This window comes from Thalassophryne amazonica, chromosome 4 (assembly GCF_902500255.1).
Source record: "Thalassophryne amazonica chromosome 4, fThaAma1.1, whole genome shotgun sequence".
In the NCBI taxonomy this organism is placed as follows: domain Eukaryota; kingdom Metazoa; phylum Chordata; class Actinopteri; order Batrachoidiformes; family Batrachoididae; genus Thalassophryne; species Thalassophryne amazonica.
Window position 1 is genome coordinate 134,121,101 of NC_047106.1, and position 27,916 is coordinate 134,149,016.

Consider the following 27,916-nt stretch of genomic DNA (forward strand, 5'->3'; position numbering starts at 1 on the left):
CTGACACTGTCTGAGGAGGAAGCGACAGGTGGGCTGACAGGCGAGGCTCACGTCCTGCAGGAGGCAGCTGCACGTTTCCCACAGTACTGAGGTCCTCATGTAGATGAACCTCTCACGCACTGAGGTAGGACTGTGACGGCGGTTTAGCTGAGGGTGTCCGTTTGTGTCTGTGTTGTTGTTCCGCTGTGACACTGTCTTCATTTAGTCCACACCTTTATGAAACTTCTCACTTTGTTTGCTCCACTCCAGAGTGAATTTAGACTTTTTTTTACAGCATAATTATCCCTTTGTTTATGTTTGCAGTGCTTAAATGCCATGTATTAAAGGACTGTAAAACACACTTTTCCAAAATTTTAACTACTCATGAGCATTTCCAAGTCACATTAATACGTCTTGAACACACACACTCATCTTCAGCCGCTTATTTAAGATCGGGTTGCGGCAACTTTATTTACATCACTCATTAAATACAAACAGCATGGCACTGTATGGGAAGTCTGAAATATAGTTCTCAAGAACAGTGATTGTGCAAGAGTGAAGACACCCATGACAACTCTGAAGGACATGTATTCTCTGACTTTGATAGTATCTCACGAAGCACGCTGACGAAACGTAATGTCGACAAAAATCACAATCTGCTAATTTGATCCTCCACCAACAAAACTGTTTAAGGACCTATGGCCCATTCTTGGGCCGACTGTGCTGGAAGTGATTATCTCTCATTAACTTCTGGACAGTGGTGGGCACAGTTTCCGCTAACCGCTAATTATCGAAGCTAATGGTTCATTATCGGATTAGCTTTTCAGATAATTTTGAAAACCATCAGATAATTTTTAGATCACTAACATGTTTTTTCTGGCGTAGTGAATAAAGTTTTAACAGCTGAAAATATTTAAGTCTGATATTAAAGATTTTAGTGCTTATCTGTTAAATGTTTAAACAGCTCTATTCTCTCTAAACAGACGATAGAGCTGGTTTCAGGAGAAACCGCTCTATCCCTCTGCAGTCAGAGGAGAGTTGGTCACAAGATAATTGCTCTTGACACATACTAACTTACTGGCAATATCACCCAAGTCATCCAGAGGCATACAGTTTTAACCTCTGGTTAAAATTTTAACCAAACTAATTTTCGGACATGTTATTTAAATTAACGTGACTTATGAAGTTTTATAAAGTGAAAATATCAGATATATGTTTTAGTACTTTTAGTTAAAGTACTGCACTAATTTCGAAGGTTTTAGTGTGGACATGCTGTGTCCAGTGCATTATGGGTAATCTCTGTACATTCACAGCAGAAGAAATGCATTTGAGATGCTCTGATCAGGCCCCACATGGACAACAGCATTAAACTCTTTGTATATTGTGCCTAAAACTCTCATGAATATATTCTCTGGGTTTATAGATGTTGTTATTGTTTGTTTTATGTAAAAATGCCAGAAGAAGCTCAGGTTGCTTCTCCATTATTTTCAATTGGAATCACTGTGAGTAGCAATCGCTTCCTGTTTGCTTTTTAACATTGTGCTTATTGTCCTTTACAACACTGTTTATCATCATGGTTCCAGATTAATATATATAAGATGTCTGAAATTCGGTTTGCATTTATTAAATTCCACGCAGATTTAACGTAGCAGACATGGATTATTTATTTGGAATATTTGTTTTTGGCAAGTTTTCACAGTCTCTACTGCCATCTACTGGCCAGTAGTGTTCATGGCAGTATTCACACTAAGTATTGAGATATGCCATAATCCTTTGCGCGCCAGAGAATTGTTGTAGCCTCTTGCTGCAGCTAAAGAAATAAAAATATACATTTTTGTTGTATAATGTTCATTTACAATTGTTGTCATGGATTCTGTCTGTGCTCTTTTAAACGGCAGCAACTCTCTGGTGCACAAAAAAAAAAAACTAAAACTCTGGTGAGCATATGGGTTAGGGTATGAGCATCTGGGCACGGGTAGATGACAGTGTTCTATGCATTTTGACCCCAGTTATATCAAACGGTTGTCTAATCACAACTTGATTTTTGGCTTTTGCAAATGGCTTTTTTTAACATATGAATAAAATGGCATATTTTACAAAAGCACATTTATATGTAAATCCCAACACACACGTCACGTCACATTAGCGTGTTGGTTTTTACATAGAATGAATGAGTCAACCAATCACTGTTAGTGGAGGCTCATTTACCCATAATCCCTTTGGCATCTGCCTGTGTTTGTTACAAAACTTCAGAATTAGTGCATTATTTAAAATTAAAAGATATGGTTATATTTTAACTTTGTACAAATGACAATTGACATAACAGAGTTATACTATCCAGATTAATTTGATTTTAAATCAAAACCATAAGACAAAACTGCTTTATTGTCCAATACCTCTGCCTCATGGTGGCACTGCTATATCCTGTTAAGGAATAATGGCTTATTTTTTTTGTGTGTAGAGTTGAGCTTAGCTCCTCTCAACTGCTTCACTGCTGCAAAATATGTAGTAACAGGAGCTTCCAGCAGTGGACAGGGCACACAAAGACAGAAGTGCTGGACTCATTGTTTGGGTCTGTGGAAGCCTTTGATACTACCAGAAGCGATTGTGGTGTTAAAACTCAAATCAACTTGTTAATAGTTGCAAGTGTACCAGAGACAATACTGAAGGTTATTGTTAGCTGTAGCTTCCGATTAATTTTTGGGTTGTTTATCGGTTTAGCTTTTACTTAAGAATTATAATCTTGACCCTAGTCTATTGAAAAACTATAGGCCGATATAAAATGTATCATTTTGCTCTAAAATTCTGGAAAAGGTGGTTTCGCAGTAGCTCGTGGACCACCTTGCTGAGAATAATCTTTTTGAGCCACTACATTCTGCTTTTAGAAAATATCTAGAAAATATATTCACAGAGACGGCTCTCACTAAAGTGGTGAATGAACCTCTGCTTGCAATAGATTCAGACACCACTACGGTTCTGTTGCTGTTAAATTTTAGTGCAGCGTTTGATACCGTGGATCATTATATCCTACTCGATAAGATGGGGAATCATTTTGGGATTACTGGGGGTGCCCTTGCACGGTTGATGTCATACCTAACCAATCGTTCTCACTGTGTTTTGTACAATAACACTGCCTCTAACCTTAGTGACATGAAATTTGGGGTTCCACAGGGGTCCTTAGGCCCTCTGCTTTTTTTCCCTTTATATAGCACCCCTTGGGCACATATTACGGCGTTTTGAGATTGTCTTTCGCTGCTATGCTGATGATACTCAGTTATACATGCCGATAACTGCTAGTAATCTCATCCACATAAAATCCTTAGAAGGTTGTCTTGCATCAGTGAGAAGCTGGATATCTAGCAACTTCCTACTTGTAAACTCTGATAAGACTGAAATTATGCTTGTTGGTCCAGTGAGACATTGGCATCAAATTTGACCAGCTAACACTTAGCCTAGGCTCGTGTGTCATACATCACACTGACAAAGTGAGGAATCTTGGGGTAATTTTTGATCCCACATTGTCCCTTGAACTCCACATTAGCGATATTACGAGGACTGCTTTCTTCCACTTGCTAAATATAGCAAAGATTCGTCCCATCCTGTCTATGGCTGATGCTGAGACTCTGATTCATGCCTTTGTCTCTTCTAGATTAGACTACTGCAATGTTCTGTTTTCTGGTTTACCGCAGTCCAACATTAGGGGTCTCCAATTGGTTCAAAATGCTGCTGACAGACTTTTGATAGGAAGCAGAAAGATTGAACACATTACACCCTTTGTAGCATCTCTTCACTGGCTTCCTGACTGCCCTCTCCAACAATACCATATAGTCCTTGCTGGTATGGAGCATATTATTTTAAAGGAAAATTTTACATATGCAATGAAAGTGTCACTTTTACATGTATGTTCAAGGTCATCCCAAGGTCACATACTGCAGTCAGTGGTAATAAGTGATAGGTAGTCACGATGTTCCATTCCTCCTCTCTCAACATACCAACTTTGGTGTCAATCGGTCATTCCTTTTAGATTTCAGAAGCAATCAAAGAGAAACACTCCATTATTGGACTGTAAATCCCAGGTCACAGGCTGTTTCAGGTCATTGACCTTTGAAGGCCGTTTCCATGTTAACGGCCCAGGGTCTGATTTTTATGACTGTTGAATTTGAAACCCCTTAGGATTTTACCTTTCCAACGGTACCAACATTTTGTCCTAAAATATACTTTGGAACATGAACTCCAAAATAAGGCTCTTTTGGGGGGTTGGCTTCTAGACCAATTCAAAAATAAATGAAAAAACGTAAAAGTAATGGCCAATATCCATTCATACATTGCACCAGTGACAGCCTGCTGTCCAGCGTAACAATCAGTGCTGTGATTTAGCAAAGGCAAAATAGAACCCAAAATGCAGGCAGCAATGAGTTAAATGATAAATTGCAAACCAAGATCATTTAATGACAAACAGTCCAAACAGGTGACATGCAGGAACGAGGGTAAAGAGTCCAAACCAAAACTTGACAAAGGAATGCAGTCACGGAGTATACCAGGAATAACAAACACAAAACTGAATACAGCAGCAAACAAGAGGTGAATCTCAAGGTATTTACAAAACACAAGATGGAGCAACATGAGACCAACATAAATACACACTGGGCTGATGACACAAATGGGTGACAGGTGAGGGAAAGTAATCAACCACAGTTGGGGAAGAAAACACAGGAAGAAGTTATCCCAAACAAACAAGCACATTCAGACTACCAAAATAAAACAGGAAGCACAAACTACAGTCTATATAGAAACAAAACCATGATCAAAATAACCAAGGAATGAGACACAGTGACAAGGGAAACTATAGGCCCTGTCACACTTTGATAATTTAGCCTGCATATGCCCACTGTATTAAAAACACTGCCATATGCTGGCATATGCCTAATAAATTAATGCAGCTGTCACACCTTGAAGACTTAACCAGCGTATACTAACAGTTCCATTTCCATCAAGTGATTCAAGTCGGTGCTGCACGGCATTATACGTGTCAGAACGGTTAAGTCTGACTTGGTTTGTGTTTCCACTGCCAGGAGAACCCTTTTGTTTGGCAGGTGGAACACTTAAATATTGACGAGCACAGCATTGAGCGCGCACAGTGTCACGTGGCATCTCCGTTCCACACCGAGGAAAAATTAGTAATTTGAATATTATTTTATATAATTTCTTTGTGGATCATGGGTTTTTAATTTAATGGTGTGCAGACAGAATTGACTGACGCCTTTAATGAATGAGGTGCTGTGACTTTCATCTTCTTGTGGTGCAGAGAGAAGCCCATGGGGTGGGGGGGGATCGAGGCTCCAATGATGGCAGAAAGCAACCAATTCACCTGCAGCAGCTATAGTAGACGAGGCACTGGTCCCGTATCGGCCTGTACAGCCAGGTGCTGCAACTCAACAACTTGATGGACAACCTCCAGTGCAGAAACCATGATCTGACAGTGCCAAGTGCGCAAAGTGCCAGTGTCTCCGACCGAATGGTCCCTCCTAAAAATCGGTCCGCCCTACCTTCACTGCTCATGCGTCATTAGCCGCGGTTCACTGATTATCACCCCGTTTCTGCTTAAAACTGCACTCCAGTCATCATCTTTCTCAGCTACAGATATCTGAAGCTTTTCTACAACAATCATTTTTGCATAAATTCAGCATTATTTCATCATAAAAGATGGAGGAAGCAATCAGAGCGCCGCGGCTACATGAGCTGCTAGCTGATGTGATCACTGCATGTTCTGCATGTTCATTCTTCAAAAATTCTTGAAAGGGTAGTTGTAAAACAGCTAACTGATCATCTGCAGAGGAATGGTCTATTTGAAGAGTTTCAGTCAGGTTTTAGAATCATCATAGTACAGAAACAGCATTAGTGAAGGTTACAACATGATCTTCTTATGGCCCTCGGACAGTGGACTCATCTCTGTGCTTGTTCTGTTAGACCTCATGCTGCTTTTGATACTGTTGACCATAAAATTTTATTACAGAGATTAGAGCATGCCATAGGTATTAAAGGCACTGCGCTGCGGTGGTTTGAATCATATTTTTCTAATAGATTACAATTTGTTCATGTAAATAGGGAATCTTCCTTCACAGACTAAAGTTAATTATGGAGTTCCACAAGGTTCTGTGCTAGGACCAATTTTATTTACTTATACATGCTTCCCTTAGGCAGTATTATTAGACGGTATTGCTTAATATTCATTGTTACGCAGATGATACCCAGCTTTATCTATCCATGAAGCCAGAGGACACACACCAATTAGCTAAACTGCAGGATTGTCTTACAGACATAAAGACATGGATGACTCTAATTTCCTGCTTTTAACTCAGATAAAACTGAAGTTATTGTACTTGGCCCCACAAATCTTAGAAACATGGTGTCTAACCAGATCCTTACTCTGGATGGCATTACCCTGACTCTAGTAATACTGTGAAAATCTTGGAGTCATTTTTGATCAGGATATGTCATTCAAAGCGCATATTAAACAAATATGTAGGACTGCTTTTTTGCATTTACGCAATATCTCTAAAATCAGAAAGTCTTGTCTCAGGAGTGATGCTGAAAAACTATTCATGCATTTATTTCCTCTAGGCTGGACTATTGTAATTCATTATTATCAGTTGTCCTAAAAGTTCCCTGAAAAGCCTTCAGTTAATTCAAATGTTTGCAGCTAGAGTACTGACGGGACTAGAAGGAGAGAGCATATCTCACCCATATGGCCTCTCTCATTGGCTTCCTGTTAATTCTAGAATAGAATTTAAAATTCTTCTTCTTACTTTAAGGTTTTGAATAATCAGGTCCCATCTTATCTTAGGGACCTCGTAGTCCATATCACCCCAATAGAGCGCTTCGCTCTCGACTGCAGGCTTACTTGTAGTTCCTAGGGTTTGTAAGAGTAGAATGGGAGGCAGAGCCTTCAGCTTCAGGCTCCTATCCTGTGGAACCAGCTCCCAATTCAGATCAGGGAGACCAGACACCCTCTCTACTTTTAAGATTAGGCTTAAAACTTTCCTTTTTGCTAAAGCTTATAGTTAGGGCTGGATCAGGTGACCCTGAACCATCCCTTAGTTATGCTGCTATAGACGTAGACTGCTGGGGGGTTCCCATGAATGCACTGTTTCTTTCTCTGTTTTTGCTCTGTATGCACCACTCTGCATTTAATCATTAGTGATCGATCTCTGCTCCCCTCCACAGCATGTCTTTTTCTTGGTTCTCTCCCTCAGCCCCAACCAGTCCCAGCAGAAGACTGCCCCTCCCTGAGCCTGGTTCTGCTGGAGGTTTCTTCCTGTTAAAAGGGGAGTTTTTCCTTCCCACTGTAGCCAAGTGCTTGCTCACAGGGGGTCGTTTTGACCGTTGGGGTTTTACATAATTATTGTATGGCCTTGCCTTGCAATATAAAGCGCCTTGGGGCAACTGTTTGTTGTGATTTGGCGCTATATAAAAAAATTGATTGATTGATGTTGGTCATTTCAAAGCACCACTGAGTATCGCCTCGTTTCTGCTTAAAACTGACTTTAGAAAGATTTAAGAGGTTCTACCTTGTCATCTGATGGTTAATAATCCCATTAATCCGTTTGATCGCTTTGGGTGAAGAGACTCTGTCTCAGACGAGAGCTGAGCTCCGAAATGATGCATGCGCAGTGGAGGCAGGGTGGACCAATTTTTAGGGGGGACCATTCGGTCTGCGACACCTGTGTTGAAACCATGATCTGAGCCCAGTGCGTAAAGGGCCGGTGTTACAGATGGACATTTCTTCAGCCATGACAAGGAATTAAAGTATTTTCAGACGTCGTTTTCCAAGGAGGCTTTATGTGGATATACTTTTTAGTCAGACTGTGATGATGAAATAAACAGCTAAGACTTCATATTTACTCCATGCGTAAAAGTAAGTCCCTTCGGATGCTCCCTTGTTTGCACTCTGGGTCACCACAGCAAGTCTGAGGTGCACTCTGCACGTTGAATTGGCAAAGGTTTTACGCCGGATGCCTTCGTCACGCATCTCCAACTTACATGAAGAAATGTGGCGGGGTGGGATTTGAACTGGGAACCTGCCGCACCAAAACCAAGTGTACTAACCACTTGGCCACCACCCCTGCATATTTACTCTGTGTGAATGGTTTAATATTTGAAACAGTCTGTTTGCATGAGAATGCAGCTTTCAGCCAGTCAGTGGGCAGCATTAATGGACATATTTCAACGTATGAGTAAATTACAAGAAATGTGTGTCAACACTCGCATAACTTACCTACAACTTATGTCCCACATGTGCGGAACGTATGAGTCATACGCTGGCAATGCGTTGAAATTTCAGCATGCGCAAAGTTTTAGGACATATATCAGCGTGCTTCAACGTGCTCTTAACTTACACAAAAATTACCCATAACTTATTAGACGTACGCCCACGTATGCCAGCATTTTTTTAATATGGTCAGCATGCGTTGGTTAAATCGTCAAAGTGTGACAGGACCTTAAAATGCAGAACAAAATAACCCAAGACCAAAACAGACACAGACAGTCATAAAGACATGAAAGCTCACAGGGACTTAGACACAGACAACACTAGAAACAGTCACCAGGGGGAGTCAGAGGACAAGGACCGCAACAGAAATAAAAAACGCAAATGCAAAACCAAGGACGGGCACAAGGGGGAGGCAGAGGAACGAACCACAAGGACACATGCTGAATACAGACATGGGTCCCTGCAGCAGACAATAAACACATAACCCACAGAAACAAGACAGAGAACTAAATACAGTCCCATAAACATTAAAGCACAAACAGGACTGACAAACGCACACACAACACAGATAGTCACACGACTGAAAAGCCACCGAAAGCCGTCTGAATCTTCCGATGGTGGAAGAGGTGAGCATGTCACAACATGTCCTGTGAGCTTCAACATGGAGGCGCTTTTGCTGCGCCATCAGCTTCGTGCCAAAGCCATCGACATGAATTTCGCTGCAACTCTTTTTCTTCTGTCACAGTAGAATGTGCCGAAAAAGTGCTGATGTCCACCTCTTACGCAATTTCTCAGATAGTCATACTACGGTCCCCGCATCACCACAGCGTTCACTTTGGAAATGATCTGGTCAGCATGTTGATGGCCGCCCGGAGCGTGGCTTGCTCTCCACCATTGTGCGGCCATCTTTAAACCAGTTGTACCGCTCCTTAATCTGTGTGATGCCCATAGCCTCGTCAACCGAAAGCCGTCTGAATAATCCGAATGGTTTCCACCTGGCTGTCGCCCAGTTTCTGGCTAAATTTGATGCAGTTGCGCTGCTCCAGTCGTTCCGCCATTTTCCCTTGCAAAGAAAAAACGACGAGACTACACCCATCCTCACACAAGGCTGCTTACAAGCAAATGACGCAATCGACAGGCGTGAAAAAATTCACACATGCGCACGAAGGTTCAAGGTTGGCTGATGCAAGCACACGTGATTCAAATCCATCAGGTTTTTGAAAAAATAAAAAGGTCGGATACTTTTCTAACAGACCTCGTACAGTGTGTTTTTCTTTTTCTTTGTTTTTATTTTTTTTACCATTGGCAAAGCTTTACAAGACGATGTAGGATTACTTAAGTAATGAGCACATCACTTTACATTAGCATTTGCATTTCTGAACCCCTCAGGATTTAAATTTTTATATCCGGCAACGAACTTGGGCGGATGTTATGTTTTCACCCCTGTTTGTTTGTTTGTTTGTTTGTTTGTTTGTTAACAACCTGTAACCCACAATTTTTCATATATCGCTGTGAGAGATGAGATTTGTTGTCATTACACGAGTGCAACAACAATGAAATTACATTTGCACTCCAATTACCTGAGACAAGATACAGCAATTAATCCACAATTATTACTTGTTTACCGTAATAATGGCACACATCAGAATTAAAGACAACACATATACATTTGATATTGTTTACGTGCACTAAACTTGAAGCAGTCCATCATCCGAATTGAGGTAAAATGGGCGAAGGCCGCAGCAGGCGGGGCCCACGCCGCCCAGCTTGGGGAGTTGAAGGCTGCAGCAGTAAAAACAGCGCTGCCTTCGAGGTGGCAGGGAGGAAGCCAGGGTGAGGGGAGTGGAGAGACATGTGGGGTAATACGGATGGAAGGAGGGAGACATGCGTCGTGTACAGATGAGTTACGTTTCTGTCAGTTTCTGTCCGTGTTTTGTAAAGTCTGAAGTTGCTAGGCAACAGCAGGCTGGTGGAGTAGATAGATGAGAAGGGGGAGCCAAATTCCTTCATCAAGGCTGTAGAGCCTTCTGGGGGAAGAGCAGGATATTTGACCTTCAGGAGCCGATAAGGCTGCCATGTTGATGTTAGGAGGAGAGATACAGAATTCCATTTACTGCACCTCTGACCATTTCGAGTCCAAATTTATGAAGAATATTCTCTGGTCCTCAGCAGCACATTTCTTTGCAATACAGCGTATTTGCTCCAAGATGGTCTCCATTTTGCATTTGACTTCAAGAGTTCACACAGTCTGAGATTACACAGCATTGCCCAAGTCATTAATCATGACAGACTTATGAGGGGACGAGATTCCGGAAGCACCTGTCTTGCTAATATTCCTGTGGGTCAGGTTAGCACACAAACCAATCAGCGCCAGAACTCAACCTGAGAGACCAGCTGATCAATTCCATAGTTAATCCAAATCTTAGGTTGAAGAATTCACAGTGTGGTGAAGCTGGGACTTTGAAGGTTAGAGCAGAGATAGAGAACAGAAAAAGGAGGAGAGGAGAGGGGAGGAATGCGACCATCCTTGCCGAAGTCCCAAGCTATCCCAAGCTGTGACATTTTTACAGAGGATTCATATCCTGATAGAAAAGAACTTACTACATTTTCTAGGTCAAAGGTCAAAGTCAGGAAAAATCTTGTCCTTTAACAATGAAGAGTTTTTAAAAAATTCATAACTCTGCAAAAAAAGATTGAATATCTTTCATATTTGAGAACATTATGTAGGATGGTATCCTTTATGGTCTGACAAAGTTTGATCCAGATCTGATCCAAATTACATATTTTGTGGCCATTTAATTTAACATTAAAAACCCCATTTAATGTACATTTTACATTGTATCTTAATCAAACGTGCCCCAATCACTCTCATATTTGAAACTGAGGTATAGACTGGCACTCACTATCGCCTGACAATGTTTGATCCAGATCTGATCTAGATTGTGAATTTTGTGGACATTTGAATTTAATTTTGAAAAGCCCATTTTTAGTGGATATTTGATTTTAACATTGAAAAGCCCCTTTGATCTATATTTTGTATTATTTTTAGCTTTTGAAAAGCACCTTCTAACATGACTGACTTTGAAAATTTTTTCCAAGGTAAAAATTTGTGGAATTGCCAACTAGTGTTGGCAGAGGTTTGTACTCTGAGTGCGGTGGTCATGCTTTTAAATTTTAGGCTATTTTCTTTCATTCATTCATTCATTCATTTTCTTGAGTACCACTGGCCCTAAAAAAAAAAAAAAAGTCTACGGTAAACACTGTCGTCAGTGTATACTTTGTCTGAGAGGAGGGCAGATGGCTTGTTTAGTTGATCTTTGCTATTTTTAGAATGGCGTAAGCAGTTGGCCACCCCTCTGAGTCTGGTCTGCTTGAGGTTTCTTCAGAAAAAAAAAATCACCTAAAAGAGTTTTTCCTTACCACTGTTGCCTACATGCTTACTCGGGGAGGTTAGTAAGATGAGACCTTACTCTTGTGAAGCGCCTTGAATTATGTTATGATTTGGTGCTACTTAGAAATGGCTGCTGTGAAGATGTATTCAAATGCATAGAGTGAACTTTTTGAAACCAGATTATCTCAGATTGTCTTCATGTCTGAGAATTTTTTTTAAATGTAGTATTGCCATAGGTATTAAAGGCACTGCGCTGCGGTGGTTTGAATCATATTTGTCTAATAGATTACAATTTATTCATGTAAATGGGGAATCTTCTTCACAGACTAAGGTTAATTATGGAGTTCCACAAGGTTCTGTGCTAGGACCAATTTTATTCACTTTATACATGCTTCCCTAGGCAGTATTATTAGACGGTATTGCTTAAATTTTCATTTTTACGCAGATGATACCCAGCTTTATCTATCCATGAAGCCAGAGGACACACACCAATTAGCTAAACTGCAGGATTGTCTTACAGACATAAAGACATGGATGACCTCTAATTTCCTGCTTTTAAACTCAGATAAAACTGAAGTTATTGTACTTGGCCCCACAAATCTTAGAAACATGGTGTCTAACCAGATCCTTACTCTGGATGGCATTACCCTGACCTCTAGTAATACTGTGAGAAATCTTGGAGTCATTTTTGATCAGGATATGTCATTCAAAGCGCATATTAAACAAATATGTAGGACTGCTTTTTTGCATTTACGCAATATCTCTAAAATTAGAAAGGTCTTGTCTCAGAGTGATGCTGAAAAACTAATTCATGCATTTATTTCCTCTAGGCTCATTGGCTTCCTGTTAATTCTAGAATAGAATTTAAAATTCTTCTTCTTACTTATAAGGTTTTGAATAATCAGGTTCCATCTTATCTTAGGGACCTCGTAGTACCATATCACCCCAATAGAGCGCTTCGCTCTCAGACTGCAGGCTTACTTGTAGTTCCTAGGGTTTGTAAGAGTAGAATGGGAGGCAGAGCCTTCAGCTTTCAGGCTCCTCTCCTGTGGAACCAGCTCCCAATTCGGATCAGGGAGACAGACACCCTCTCTACTTTTAAGATTAGGCTTAAAACTTTCCTTTTTGCTAAAGCTTATAGTTAGGGCTGGATCAGGTGACCCTGAACCATCCCTTAGTTATGCTGCTATAGACGTAGACTGCTGGGGGGTTCCCATGATGCACTGTTTCTTTCTCTTTTGCTCTGTATGCACCACTCTGCATTTAATCATTAGTGATCAATCTCTGCTCCCCTCCACAGCATGTCTTTTTCCTGGTTCTCTCCCTCAGCCCCAACCAGTCCCAGCAGAAGACTGCCCCTCCCTGAGCCTGGTTCTGCTGGAGGTTTCTTCCTGTTAAAAGGGAGTTTTTCCTTCCCACTGTAGCCAAGTGCTTGCTCACAGGGAGTCGTTTTGACCGTTGGGGTTTTACGTAATTATTGTATGGCCTTGCCTTACAAAATAAAGCACCTTGGGGCAACTGTTTGTTGTGATTTGGCGCTATATAAAAATTGATTGATTGATTGATTGATCACATCTGAGATCATGACCACTGGCCAGTTTGTTGTGAAATTCATGGATATTCATGCTGCCAGAGAATAATTTGAAATGATTTTGGAAATGTCTGACTTGTTACAGTGGTGGAGAATCCAGTGAATGCTGGTATTCCTCAGGGATGTGTTCTGGTTCAATGTCTTTTCAAGGAAAACTGTCGTTGATTTCACAAATTATGCTGTGATCGTTACAGAATCATGTAAACTTTGAAGTGTAGGTGACACCAAAAAATGTGCACAATCCTTAAAAATCATGAAATGTTGATATTTCAAAAAATCCTGAACAAGAAAAGTCGATAAGTGCGTGAGTGAAGGATAAACTACAGCTGTCTGTAGTGCTGCCTGTGCTCTATTTCAGCACTCAGCCGCAGCCATATTGTTGCTACGTCTTCACTGGAATGGGACCTGCTGATTCAAACCCAAATCAATTGTAAACACAGCGGCGGTCGAGGTGTATTTTTTTTTCTAGTGTGGAGCTTTTTTATTTTTTTTAAGTCCAGTCTGAATGTGTGTCTGAATAAGCTGTGGAGGACACAGGCTTATGGTTTTGAGCCTTATTTAGATGACAATGAGAAAACCTTCAGTCTGACAACGGTGACAATATTGGCAAAGTTCAGAACACAGAATGATGATTATAAATAATAAATAAATAACTGTGAACTGAATTGCCCCTCCAGATAAATAAAGTTGTCTGATTCTGATTTCAGCATGATAAACTGTTTTGTTTTTTTGGGGGGGTTTTGTTGTTGGTTTTTTCCAGCTCTTTGGTCATAATCAACTGATTTAAAAAATAGTTTTACAATCTGTGACATCACAAAAAAGTGATGACGAAGTGTGGATTTTTTTTATTTATGTTTTTCTTAGAAACATTTACATTTCAAATCTGAAAAATGACGAGGGACTGAAAATATGTTATTATTAAATATTAAAACCATTAATACAAGAAGTAAATAATGTCTTATCTGTCTGTTTCAGTGAGATCACCTGAAAACTTATCCACCTTTACAAAACGACATCTGAAAATAATTTAATTCATTCTGTCACAGTTGAAGAAAGTCCATTATTTACACAGGAGTTTGGTACCAGGTTGCAGTGCCGGTTGTAATCCGTTAATGAGTCTTTGCACTTAATGAGCCACTTTGCAGTGCAAATTGAAAGACTCCCAGTTCCTCATCTGCTTATAACATCTCAGTCTGCACGTGACGAAATTATCCCATAAAACAATAAAATAAAATCATCTGAAAATACTCAGTTTTGCCCCCGTGTGGAGTGGAGAATCCGCGCAACACCATGCATGTGCAGTCATCAATACAAAAGTGTTCCACCTGGCAATCAAAAGGATTCTGCTCGCGAAAATTAACCGTTTTGACACCAAAAACACGGTGCAGCTCCGACCTGAACCCCTCGTGGAAACGGAGCTGTCAGTAGCCTGTAAAAATCCATAAATTAATGGGACTATTAAGATAATGGTTCCGGCAGTGATTCCACGTCCTCCTTCTTCTCCAACGTTGAGACCAGCCAGGAAGTTCCTAGTTTTTAGTGTTGCGCAGTTCAAAATCCAAATATTTATCTCGTCTTTTACTGAGCACCAGGAAAGGATAAATTTCAAACTGTTGTTTAATTTTAGTCTTAGCTACTCAAAAGAACATTACATATCATGTCCACCGCTGGACTGATAGTATTGCACACCGGGCATTTGACCGCTGGCCTGATGGCCTACTGGCCTGCGGATTTTTTTTTTTTTTTTTTTTTAAGTAAAGCGAGCTGTGAGCTTTTCATCTGCATTTTTTTTTTTGTAGCAGCTACGGCTCGTCCTCACCTCTTAAAGCGCGGTGATAACAGCACACCTGCACTGAGCTTTACAAAGACATTTTTATGCTTTTTTCCCTCCTTTATTTAGAGCTGAGCTGAGCCGCTCCGTATCTGCACGTTAAACAGCTGATCCTCCGCGACGCGTCAACACTAACACTATTTTCCACTCAAACGCACCTAAACTCTCTTTCTGAGGGACCACATGATGTGAAACGCAATAAAACTTTCTGACCTGTAAATCTGCTCATGTTTCTGCATAAATAAATGTTATCCATTCTTTGTGCTCAAACGCCGAAGCAGGGGCGAATCCAGATGGAATGGGGTCCAGTTTTGAAGCCTTTTTTTACTACAACTACTAATACTACTTAAAATAATAATAATTTCGACAAGTAAAATGTTTAGAGAAAATTAAATGTTAGAAAGAATTTAATAGTTACATTTATTAACAATGTAGGTTAGAAATTACACGTTTTACTGTTACAGTGCTGTCAACAGTTAAATATGAGGTCAAGAAAGAGGTCTTTATTTTATTTTTTATAAAACAAGTATATATTTTCATTGAAGTCAAGAAAGGGTGACTATAAAGTGAGGCGGGGACCACTACGGCCATGACGGTAAGTGAAGGTTAACTTCAGCTATTAATTGATGAAGAGCAACCTAACTTGTTCATAAATCAGACATCTGTGTGTGAGAGAGACATTCTGATCTTCTGGTCCGAAGTAAAGTGCTGTCTAACTGGGTCACTCAGATATGAATTAAGGTTGGATATTATTTTCGTTCGTGCTAACTCTGCCAGTCATGTAACCTAGCCTAGCAATGTAACCTGTGCAAATGGTGTGCATGGCTAGCTACTATGCTGTCGCCGCCAGGTTGTTTCTTTATTCTTTATTCTATTTGTGTGACGGTCGTGCGTCGGTCATACGAAGTATGCTGTTTTGCACAGTCTGCAGTGCAGTGGCGTGGTATAACAGCGTCCCTGTATAAAATGTATTTTCCCAAGTCCTGGCATAATTTCACATACCTAACATTTTACTTTAAATTGAGAGTCATTCTCTAAGTTGATTAGCAACACAAATTGGTACAACCCCTGGCAATAATTATGGAATCACCGGCCTCGGAGGATGTTCATTCAGTTGTTTAATTTTGTAGAAATAAAGCAGATCACAGACATGACACAAAACTAAAGTCATTTCAAATGGCAACTTTCTGGCTTTACGAAACACTATAAGAAATCAGGAAAAATAATTGTGGCAGTCAGTAACGGTTACTTTTTGAGACCAAGCAGAGGGAAAAAAATATGGAATCACTCAATTCTGAGGAATAAATTATGGAATCACCCTGTAAATTTTCATCCCCAAAACTAATACCTGCATCAAATCAGATCTGCTCGTTAGTCTGCATCTAAAAAGGAGTGATCACACCTTGGAGAGCTGTTGCACCAAGTGGACTGACATAAATCATGGCTCCAACACGAGAGATGCCAATTGAAACAAAGGAGAGGATTATCAAACTCTTAAAAGAGGGTAAATCATCACGCAATGTTGCAAAAGATGTTGGTTGTTCACAGTCAGCTGTGTCTAAACTCTGGACCAAATACAAACAACATGGGAAGGTTGTTAAAGGCAAACATACTGGTAGACCAAGGAAGACATCAAAGCGTCAAGACAGAAAACTTAAAGCAATATGTCTCAAAAATCGAAAATGCACAACAAAACAAATGAGGAACGAATGGGAGGAAACTGGAGCCAATGTCTGTGACCGAACTGTAAGAAACCGCCTAAAGGAAATGGGATTTACATACAGAAAAGCTAAACGAAAGCCATCATTAACACCTAAACAGAAAAAAACAAGGTTACAATTGGCTAAGGAAAAGCAATCGTGGACTGTGGATGACTGGATGCTGGAACTTTTGTTTGGTGCTGTTCCAATGAGATTTATAAAGATGACTGCCTGAAGAGAACATGTAAATTTCCACAGTCATTGATGATATGGGGCTGCATGTCAGGTAAAGGCACTGGGGAGATGGCTGTCATTACATCATCAATAAATGCAAAAAGTTTACGTTGATATTTTGGACACTTTTCTTATCCCATCAATTGAAAGGATGTTTGGGGATGATGAAATCATTTTTCAAGATGATAATGCATCTTGCCATAGAGCAAAAACTGTGAAAACATTCCTTGCAAAAAGACACATAGGGTCAATGTCATGGCCAGCAAATAGTCTGGATCTTAATCCAATTGAAAATCTTTGGTGGAAGTTGAAGAAAATGGTCCATGACAAGGCTCCAACCTGCAAAGCTGATCTGGCAACAGCAATCAGAGAAAGTTGGAGCCAGATTGATGAAGAGTACTCTTTGTCACTCATTAAGTCCATGCCTCAGAGACTGCAAGCTGTTATAAAAGCCAGAGGTGGTGCAACAAAATACTAGTGATGTGTTGGAGCGTTCTTTTGTTTTTCATGATTCCATAATTTTTTCCTCAGAATTGAGTGATTCCATATTTTTTCCGCTTGGTCTAAAAAAGTAACTGTTACGTGGTACAAAATGAATGCATGAATGTTTGTCTTCTCCAAGCTTCGGAAACACAGAGAGATCTCTTGAACAGACCTATTACACATGAGGAAGTCTGCCAGTACTTTTACAATCCAACAAAGCCCCTGGCCTGGATGGACTGCCTCCAGAATTGTATAAAACATTTTGTGAGGGAACTGCTGGGATAGACTCGAACCCCCGCCTGTGACGCTTAACTGTTAGAGTAAGTGGGTGTTGAAAATGGGTGGGTGGATTTTGTGAGGGGATGTGTGGGGTGAGCTGCTTGGTCTACTGCCACTGTGACCCAGACCTGGATAAGCGGCATAAAATGAATGAATGAATGAATTTTGTGACTTGTTGATTAGGCTTCTGCTTAACATGTTGTCATACTCCTTCCTCCCCAACACTATGAAAACATCTCTCTAATTCTTAAGAAAGGTAAATCTGCGGATGATTTTTGCCTCTGACAGACTGATCGTTCTGCTGGATGTCGATCAAAAATTACTTGCCAAAACTTGAAAGGAGGCTTGAAGGTATCTGCCCTGACATCATCTAAGTAGATTAGACTGGTTTTAGAATTGGACAAAATTTAGTGCCTGCTAAATCGTATACAGTTACGTTCCGAGTCCAAGGCCAACACTGCGATCTCTCTGGATACAGTGAAAGCTTCTGACAGAGTGGAGTGGCCTTGTTTATTGGGGGTTCTTTCAAAAATCTATTTGACAGTTTTCTGACATAGATCTCTCTTCTTTATGCTGCCCCACATGCATCACTTATCACACATGGTTTGCTGCCCCACATGCATCACTTATCACACATGGTTTGAGGTGCCCTGCTCTCACTGTGAGGTCCGTCTGCAGACAGGACCATCCAGCCTCACCTTGTCTGTTTGCCCTTATGACTGAACACTTGGCTGAAGCTTTTAGGAGGACCTGTTGGTGTCAGGCATAGACATGTCCTATACCCCATAAGATTTCTTGGTATTATCATGATATCCTACTGTTTCTCAGTTTTCTGGCAACCTTTGTCCCCCTGATTTGAAAGATTAAAGAAGACCTAGCTCAGTGGGCGGTCTTGCCTTTGTCCCTTCTGGGCAAAGTTCACGTTTTCTAGATGAATACCCCTCCACATTTGCTGTACCCATTTCAACTGATCCCTAGTCTTTTGACATATAAAACACAACTCTCTACTCTTCATGGCATACAGCTTCATGACATTGTTTTTCTGGAAAAATCAGCGGGTCAAGCTAAAACTAATAGTGCTACAACGCCCTCTAGAGGAGGGTGGTCTTGGGATACCTGAGATTAAACATTACCAGACTGTATGCCTGTACAGTTATTTTATAAAGGTTTAAAGATGACTCTGATTCCACTTGGCTTACCTTGGAGGCTTCCCAGTGACACCTTTTCTTCCTCATGACATTTTGTATATTTGTATATCTCTAATCTCTCTACTCTCTAATATCACCCTTGCCCAGATGACGGTGTATGAAGATTAAAGACCCAAAACATCCAATGAGGGTTCTTCACTAATAACGTGTCCAAATAGCACCGGAAGGTGTATTAAGCTCCTAAGAAATGGGTTTGCCTTAATTTTACAAACATTTTTATTCTGAAGAATTCTCTTAAAGCTTGGAGGCTGACAAGAAAATTAGAAAGTCAAGAGGATTTCTTTTCTCTCCTCACTCCTGTCCATTCAAATCCTGATTTCTCTGCAGGTTTAGTGGATTGTGCCATGTGAGCCACTAGTAGTATTAAGACTGTAGGAGATGTAGCGGAGAATGATATTGTGATGTCTTTTAACAAGCTCCGACAAAAATGCAACCTTCCTCAGTGTCATTTCTTTAGAGATTTACAAGTGTTCAGCTCGATTACTTCTGCTGTTAGATTACACTCTCATAGGTTCTCTCTCTCTCTCCACTTTGGAGAAGACTTTAAAAACTTTGACTCACAGAAACTCATTACAACATTTTATGGGGCCCTGTTAATTCCAAACACTAAACACCCTGCTCATGTGAAGTCCATCTGGAAAGCTGACTTTGGTGTTGCTATTTCTGTTAATGAATGGGAAAGAGCCGGGCAGAGTTTGTCAGATTGTCCCATGTTCTAGTCTCAGATCCAGATATCTCGCTGAACTAAATTAGCCTTGTTGTTCCAATACTTTTCAAAGGGACTGACAATACTGTTACAGGAGCAGCTTCAAATTTATCATCTTGCATATGTATGCAGGCATGTATACACATGTTTTCTACTGTACGTCAATTGAATAAATGAGCAATTTGCCCTGCGGTTGAAGCATTAATCAAATGACTACAGCAGTCCAGGAAAAGACATGAAAAGACAAGAGATAGAACATTAAGGGGGCTGGTAGCTCTGGACTGTTCTGTGGCTTAATATCAAGTAATACGGCTCCTCCTTAAAGCAAGCAGGCATAAACTGGTCAAGCATGATCTTCTGGCATGCAGATCCCTCTATTTGCATATAACATACAGTGTATCTGGAAAGTATTTACAGAGCTTCACTTTTCCCCATTTTGTTATGTTACAGCCTTATTCAAAATAGAGTAAATTAATTTTTTATCCTCAAAATTCTTCTCACAACACCCCATAATGACAACATGAAAGATTTTTTTTTTTTTTTTTGCAAATTTCTTAAAAATAAAAAAAGCTTAGAAATGACTTGTACATAAGTATTCACACCATTTGCTCAATACTTTGTAGATGCACCTTTGGCAACAATTACAGCCTCAAGTCTTCTTGAACATGATGCAACAAGCTTGGTGCACCCATCTTTGGGCAGTTTTGCTCATTTCTCTTTGCAGCACCTCTCAAGCTCCATCAGGTTGGATGGGGAGCGTTGGTACACAGCCATTTTCAGATCTGTCCAGACATGTTAAATCGGATTCAGGTCTGGGCTCTGGCTGGGCCATTCAAGGACATTCACACAGTTGTCCTGAAGCCACACTTTTGATATCTTGGGTGTGTGCTTTGGGTCATTGTCCTGCTGAAAGATGAACCATCACCCCAGTCTAAGGTCAAGAGCACTCTGGAGCAGGTTTTCATCCAGGATGTCTCTGTACATTGCTGCATTCATCTTTCCCTCAGTCATGACTAGTCTAGTTCCTGCCACTGAAAAACATCCCCACAGCATGATGCTACAAACAATTCCTTTGACTTCATGCTTGGTTTGTGCTCTGACATGCACTGTCAACTGTGGGACCTTATATGTAGACAGGTGTGTGCCTTTTAAAATCATGTCAGTCAAGTGAATTTACCCCAGGTGGACTCAAGTTAAGCAGTAGAAACATCTCAAGGATGTGGAAACAGGATCCACCTGACCTCAGTTTTGAGCTTCATGACAAAAGCTGTGAATAATTATATACATGTGATTTCTTAGTTTTTTTATTTTTAATAAATTTGCAAAAATCTCAAACTTTTTTCACATTGTCATTATGGGGTATTGTGTGTAGAATTTTGAGGGGAAATGATTTTCATACATTTTTGAATAAGGTTATAACATAATAAACATGGAAAAAGTGAAGCAATGTGAATACTTTCCAGATGCACTGTGCATTTGTAGATGCAAGTCTATTGCAGGGGTTTAGGTGGTGATAGGAATAAAAAAAAAGGTGACAGCAAAGCTACACACTCTGTGCTGAATAATGCAAAAATACACATAATCGTATTAGCCTACATAGATCAGCGCTGAATTCACCAAAACTGCTTGCTGTTCATCTGTGTGAAAAGTCAGAGTGGCGTCACCTGACTGTTTGCTTGAACAAAATAATCCAAAATGGCAAGAGCCGTATTTATGTATAAATCTATTATGTTTGGCATTTTTTCTCATATATTTTGCTAATGTTAGCAAGAAATAAACACTTCTAAATCTATAAGTGCTGTTTTTGTAACCAAATAATATCTCTGATGTGATTTACAAGACATCTTACAGAGATGTTAGCATGCTAAGTAGCGATACAGGGACATCACTTTGAAAAGTGGACTGAAATAAATCAAGTGAACTTTCTCTCGCTGTTCATTTTTCCTCCTTGTTAAAAACACCACAACAACCTTTGACCTTGTCACTCCGGTAAGCAGCAAAAGTTGAAAACATTTAACTTTTGTCAGAGGTGCGTGGTTGCAGTGGTCACAGCCAGAGGTGGTGGAATTCCTGTGTTTTTTCTTTAATGAGGGGGAAAAAATTGACAGCGAGAAATGGATCATTTCAGGGCAGAGTCACCTGGTTTTAATTAGGGAAACGGGAATAATTTGTGATATTTCAGAAGGGAATTAACAGTATATAACCTCACAAAAAGTTAACTTTTTAAGCTCCCATCAGAGTCAGGGTTTCCTGTTTTAATATAATGCTGTAAATAATGCTAAAACTCAGTTGCATCTGTCAATTAAGTCTATTATTGTCTATGACCACACCTCTGAACATTGTCACCTCCAGTCTGCCGCTGCACATGGTAGGAATTCTGCTATAATGGCCAATGTGACAGTTTTTCTGATGCCAATATCTGAATGTACAATATGTCCAGATGCACATTTCAGCTCAAGTCGGATTGTCCATCCCAGTCTGCAGTCCTGTAGTCTGGATGAAACATCAACACAAGTTAACATCTTTATCAATCGGTTGGTTTGACTTGGATCACATGATTTCACTTGCGTTGGAAAGGGATTGCTGTTGATTTCTGAAATATGCAGCATCATGGTACAACCAGTTAGCATGCATTGCTCCCAAACAGACGGTCCTGGGTTCATGTTCATATGTACGGTTGTATAAGTAATGTTTATCGGAGGGATTAGTAATCAGGGGAACAGCACAGGTAGGACAGTTTGGAGACAAAGTCAGAGAAGTGAGACTAGAATGGCTTTAATATGTGCAGAGGAATGACCCAGGGTACATAGGGAGAAGGATGCTGAGGATGGAGCCACCAATTTTCGTAAGGAATGTTTAGCTTAGGGCCCTGTCCCACTGGGGAGAGGATTAATTGCGCATGAATTGAGTATACAAATTACGGGCATTCGTTGTCGTCCGCAAGAAAAATGGCCAAAAATGACAAATGTCCCAGTATAAATTACGGATATATTAATAATATATAGCGAATATATGATGAACAATCACAGTTGTATAACGCATGTCGTGAGGAAACGGATCCGACGCATTGTGATTATTACGGGCGTGTTATGAATGCATCGCGCACGTGTTGCGCGTGCACGGCATCTGCATTGCGGAATAAAAGAAGCGCACTCGGGCCGTCGGCATCACTATTCACACCAACAATACAGGCTCTGGAGCATTTGCTGGACTTGGACGAGTTGATTGGAGTAAACAAGCAGTGAACAGGGCGAGTGGTGACGTCAGCGGATTGCATCAGAGCGCAGCTCGTCTGAACGATTATAACAAGAAGGTAAATCTGTTATAAACATAGGAATAAATACTGTAACAGCTGCAGACAAGAAGGAAAAAACACGCAACTGTTTTATCAAGCCTTGACAATGTAAACAAGTCAAATAATTACCTTTTTAGACGGCTCAAAATACTTCCTGCAGCTTGTTAGCCGCTCGCGCAAACGGCTAACAAGCTGCAGCTTCCCCTGTGATCAGGAGGTGATTAGAGCCGTTTTCAACAGCCAGTTTGCAGAATAAAATGATTAATCCACCACAAAATAATTATTTTATATACGCAGCGTCCAGTGCACAGTGCGTGGCAGCTGGTAGAACAAAGAACGGTGTCCAGCTGTGAACACAGCGCATGTGATTTGCATCCGCCGCAAATCAGATGCAAAGCAGACGTAATAAAAACACTTTATTCGTGGCCAATCTGTATGCAGTTGCTACAACTTATTTTGTTCATGATGTGGACGTGATGGGCATGGAAAATATCCATTTTACACACTGTCCCAGTCCTCTGCCAAGCTGCAAATCCCCGTCAGTTGCGGATATCAGCAGATGACGGTGAATATACAGCGCATAGATTGAGTATGTTTGTGTATGTATTATGTATGGAGTATGTAAGGCGGATGTCATCTGCAGCCAAAATTTTGTGCAGCTCAAAAATCCTGGCAACGGAAAAACGTGCCTCTGTGGATAATTGCGGACGTGTGTGGGTGTCGGACGACTCATACAAGCATGTTTCACGCATATTGCAGATGTTAAGCGAATATGAGCCAATTTTGTGCGCAATCCATACGCAAATCCTCCTAAACACCAGTGGGACCGGGCCCTTATCAGTAAATAATAATCAGAATTAAATAAGCAATGGTTAGATTTGTGTATATGAACAAGATAAATTTGTGGTTTTGCTGATGATGCATCTTGCATTCCACAAGCTGGGGTTTTTTTTTTTTTTTACTTTAAATTGCAAATGAACTCTCAGTTGTTTTTTAAAAAGCAAACCAATAAGTGTTTTCTTTCTTTCTTTCAAATCTGGTCCATGTTGAGCATTTGCTAGACAGTATGAGATGGAATGATGGAGTTCAGTGTGCTGCACCTCTCAGGTTTCCCTGCAGTTGTTATACTGACGCCTCCTGTTTACCCTGCTGGTGGCACAACTGTGCAAATGTTTTCTGATGTAGCAGTGACGCACAGTGTGTGAGATGGTAGAACAGACTGAGATCACCATGTGTCATTTGTCCCATTAATTACGGGTTGTTTTTTTATGACAACATAAACTGCAGCAGTGGTCTCAAACTGTGTGTTGGGAAGCCCTGACAGGCTCCATGTTTTCCTACGGCTGTGCAGACAGCCCAGCTTCAGATGACATCACTTAATGTCAAACAAGAACGAGCAGGTAGCTGCAAAGCACGCACATGGCTGCATGGGAACATCTGCAGAAACACGAGTGCTGCAGGAGGACACCATCCTGTTCGGTGTAGCCTCAGAGCTCTGACAGACACACCGATGGGTGAAAAATTAAAGGGAAGACTCACCCATCCACAGGGTGCGAGGGGAATGTTTTGATGAATGTAAAAATGATGTGATATGTTATGACTTGCCCACTTATTTTCTTCTGATATCCCTATTTCTCTAGTGACGGATGCAGAATTGACTGACTTCTTACCGGAAGTTGGGACAAATACTTCTCCATGTATCAGCGTGCTGCTTCTCCCTCACTACATGCAGGAAAGGAATGAAGCTAAGTCCCTGCATGTAAAACTATTTTTCCTCTGACATTCTTAAATTTGGCACATCAATCAATCAATCAATCAATCAATTTTTTTTTATATAGCGCCAAATCACAACAAACAGTTGCCCCAAGGCGCTTTATATTGTAAGGCAAGGCCATACAATAATTATGTAAAACCCCAACGGTCAAAACGACCCCCTGTGAGCAAGCACTTGGCTACAGTGGGAAGGAAAAACTCCCTTTTAACAAGAAGAAACCTCCAGCAGAACCAGGCTCAGGGAGGGGCAGTCTTCTGCTGGGACTGGTTGGGGCTGAGGGAGAGAACCAGGAAAAAGACATGCTGTGGAGGGGAGCAGAGATCGATCACTAATGATTAAATGCAGAGTGGTGCATACAGAGCAAAAAGAGAAAGAAACAGTGCATCATGGGAACCCCCCAGCAGTCTACGTCTATAGCAGCATAACTAAGGGATGGTTCAGGGTCACCTGATCCAGCCCTAACTATAAGCTTTAGCAAAAAGGAAAGTTTTAAGCCTAATCTTAAAAGTAGAGAGGGTGTCTGTCTCCCTGATCTGAATTGGGAGCTGGTTCCACAGGAGAGGAGCCTGAAAGCTGAAGGCTCTGCCTCCCATTCTACTCTTACAAACCCTAGGAACTACAAGTAAGCCTGCAGTCTGAGAGCGAAGCGCTCTATTGGGGTGATATGGTACTACGAGGTCCCTAAGATAAGATGGGACCTGATTATTCAAAACCTTATAAGTAAGAAGAAGAATTTTAAATTCTATTCTAGAATTAACAGGAAGCCAATGAAGAGAGGCCAATATGGGTGAGATATGCTCTCTCCTTCTAGTCCCCGTTACTACTCTAGCTGCAGCATTTTGAATTAACTGAAGGCTTTTTAGGGAACTTTTAGGACAACCTGATAATAATGAATTACAATAGTCCAGCCTAGAGGAAATAAATGCATGAATTAGTTTTTCAGCATCACTCTGAGACAAGACCTTTCTAATTTTAGAGATATTGCGTAAATGCAAAAAAGCAGTCCTACATATTTGTTTAATATGCGCTTTGAATGACATATCCTGATCAAAAATGACTCCAAGATTTCTCACAGTATTACTAGAGGTCAGGGTAATGCCATCCAGAGTAAGGATCTGGTTAGACACCATGTTCTAAGATTTGTGGGGCCAAGTACAATAACTTCAGTTTTATCTGAGTTTAAAAGCAGGAAATTAGAGGTCATCCATGTCTTTATGTCTGTAAGACAATCCTGCAGTTTAGCTAATTGGTGTGTGTCCTCTGGCTTCATGGATAGATAAAGCTGGGTATCATCTGCGTAACAATGAAAATTTAAGCAATACCGTCTAATAATATTGCCTAAGGGAAGCATGTATAAAGTGAATAAATTGGTCCTAGCACAGAACCTTGTGGAACTCCATAATTAACTTTAGTCTGTGAAGAAGATTCCCCATTTACATGAACAAATTGTAATCTATTAGACAAATATGATTCAAACCACCACAGCGCAGTGCCTTTAATACCTATGGCATGCTCTAATCTCTGTAATAAAATTTTATGGTCAGCAGTATCAAAAGCAGCACTGAGGTCTAACAGAACAAGCACAGAGATGAGTCCACTGTCCGAGGCCATAAGAAGATCATTTGTAACCTTCACTAATGCTGTTTCTGTACTATGATGAATTCTAAAACCTGACTGAAACTCTTCAAATAGACCATTCCTCTGCAGATGATCAGTTAGCTGTTTTACAACTACCCTTTCAAGAATTTTTGAGAGAAAAGGAAGGTTGGAGATTGGCCTATAATTAGCTAAGATAGCTGGGTCAAGTGATGGCTTTTTAAGTAATGGTTTAATTACTGCCACCTTAAAAGCCTGTGGTACATAGCCAACTAACAATGATAGATTGATCATATTTAAGATCGAAACATTAAATAATGGTAGGGCTTCCTTGAGCAGTCTGGTAGGAATGGGGTCTAATAGACATGTTGATGGTTTGGATGAAGTAACTAATGAAAATATCTCAGACAGAACAATTGGAGAGAAAGAGTCTAACCAAATACCGGCATCACTGAAAGCAGCCAAAGATAACGATACGTCTTTGGGATGGTTATGAGTAATTTTTTCTCTAATAGTTAAAGTTTTGTTAGCAAAGAAAGTCATGAAGTCATTACTAGTTAAAGTTAATGGAATACTCAGCTCAATAGAGCTCTGACTCTTTGTCAGCCTGGCTACAGTGCTGAAAAGAAACCTGGGGTTGTTCTTATTTTCTTCAATTAGTGATGAGTAGAAAGATGTCCTAGCTTCACGGAGGGCTTTTTTTATAGAGCAACAGACTCTTTTTCCAGGCTAAGTGAAGATCGTCTAAATTAGTGAGACGCCATTTCCTCTCCAACGTACGGGTTATCTGCTTTAAGCTACGAGTTTGTGAGTTATACCACGGAGTCAGGCACTTCTGATTTAAAGCTCTCTTTTTCAGAGGAGCTACAGCATCCAAAGTTGTCTTCAATGAGGATGTAAAACTATTGACGAGATACTCTATCTCACTTACAGAGTTTAGGTAGCTACTCTGCACTGTGTTGGTATATGGCATTAGAGAACATAAAGAAGGAATCATATCCTTAAACCTAGTTACAGCGCTTTCTGAAAGACTTCTAGTGTAATGAAACTTATTCCCCACTGCTGGGTAGTCCATCAGAGTAAATGTAAATGTTATTAAGAAATGATCAGACAGAAGGGTGTTTTCAGGGAATACTGTTAAGTCTTCTATTTCCATACCATAAGTCAGAACAAGATCTAAGATATGATTAAAGTGGTGGATGGACTCATTTACATTTTGAGCAAAGCCAATAGAGTCTAATAATAGATTAAATGCAGTGTTGAGGCTGTCATTCTCAGCATCTGTGTGGATGTTAAAATCGCCCACTATAATTATCTTATCTGAGCTAAGCACTAAGTCAGACAAAAGGTCTGAAAATTCACAGAGAAACTCACAGTAACGACCAGGAGGACGATAGATAACAACAAATAAAACTGGTTTTTGGGACTTCCAATTTGGATGGACAAGACTAAGAGTCAAGCTTTCAAATGAATTAAAGCTCTGTCTGGGTTTTTGATTAATTAATAAGCTGGAATGGAAGATTGCTGCTAATCCTCCGCCTCGGCCCGTGCTACGAGCATTCTGACAGTTAGTGTGACTC

The 27,916-nt window shown here is 40.5% G+C and overlaps 1 protein-coding gene and 1 long non-coding RNA gene across 5 annotated transcripts in view; one reads left to right on the forward strand and one right to left on the reverse strand.

Moving 5' to 3' along the window:
* Positions 1–27,916, forward strand: part of LOC117508788 (kinase suppressor of Ras 1-like) — a 230,879-nt gene that overhangs the window by 52,430 nt on the left and 150,533 nt on the right. For 2 of the 4 annotated variants that reach the window (XR_004560194.1, XM_034168617.1), the window contains exon 1: positions 1–124. The exons of 1 other annotated variant lie outside the window; for it this stretch is intronic. Coding sequence is in view for 2 of the 3 variants with exons in the window: in XM_034168617.1 (XP_034024508.1) it covers positions 104–124 (21 nt within the window). In the remaining variant the exon portion in view is untranslated. Of the gene's footprint in view, positions 125–24,268; positions 24,367–27,916 lie in introns of those variants that run through there. One more of the 4 variants, XM_034168618.1, reaches the window with a different exon arrangement.
* On the reverse strand, positions 69–24,322 carry LOC117508790. The gene is made up of 3 exons (XR_004560196.1): positions 24,249–24,322; positions 15,071–15,077; positions 69–111 (listed from the first exon to the last, which is right to left on the reverse strand). It is a non-coding gene; the product is annotated as an uncharacterized LOC117508790 (long non-coding RNA).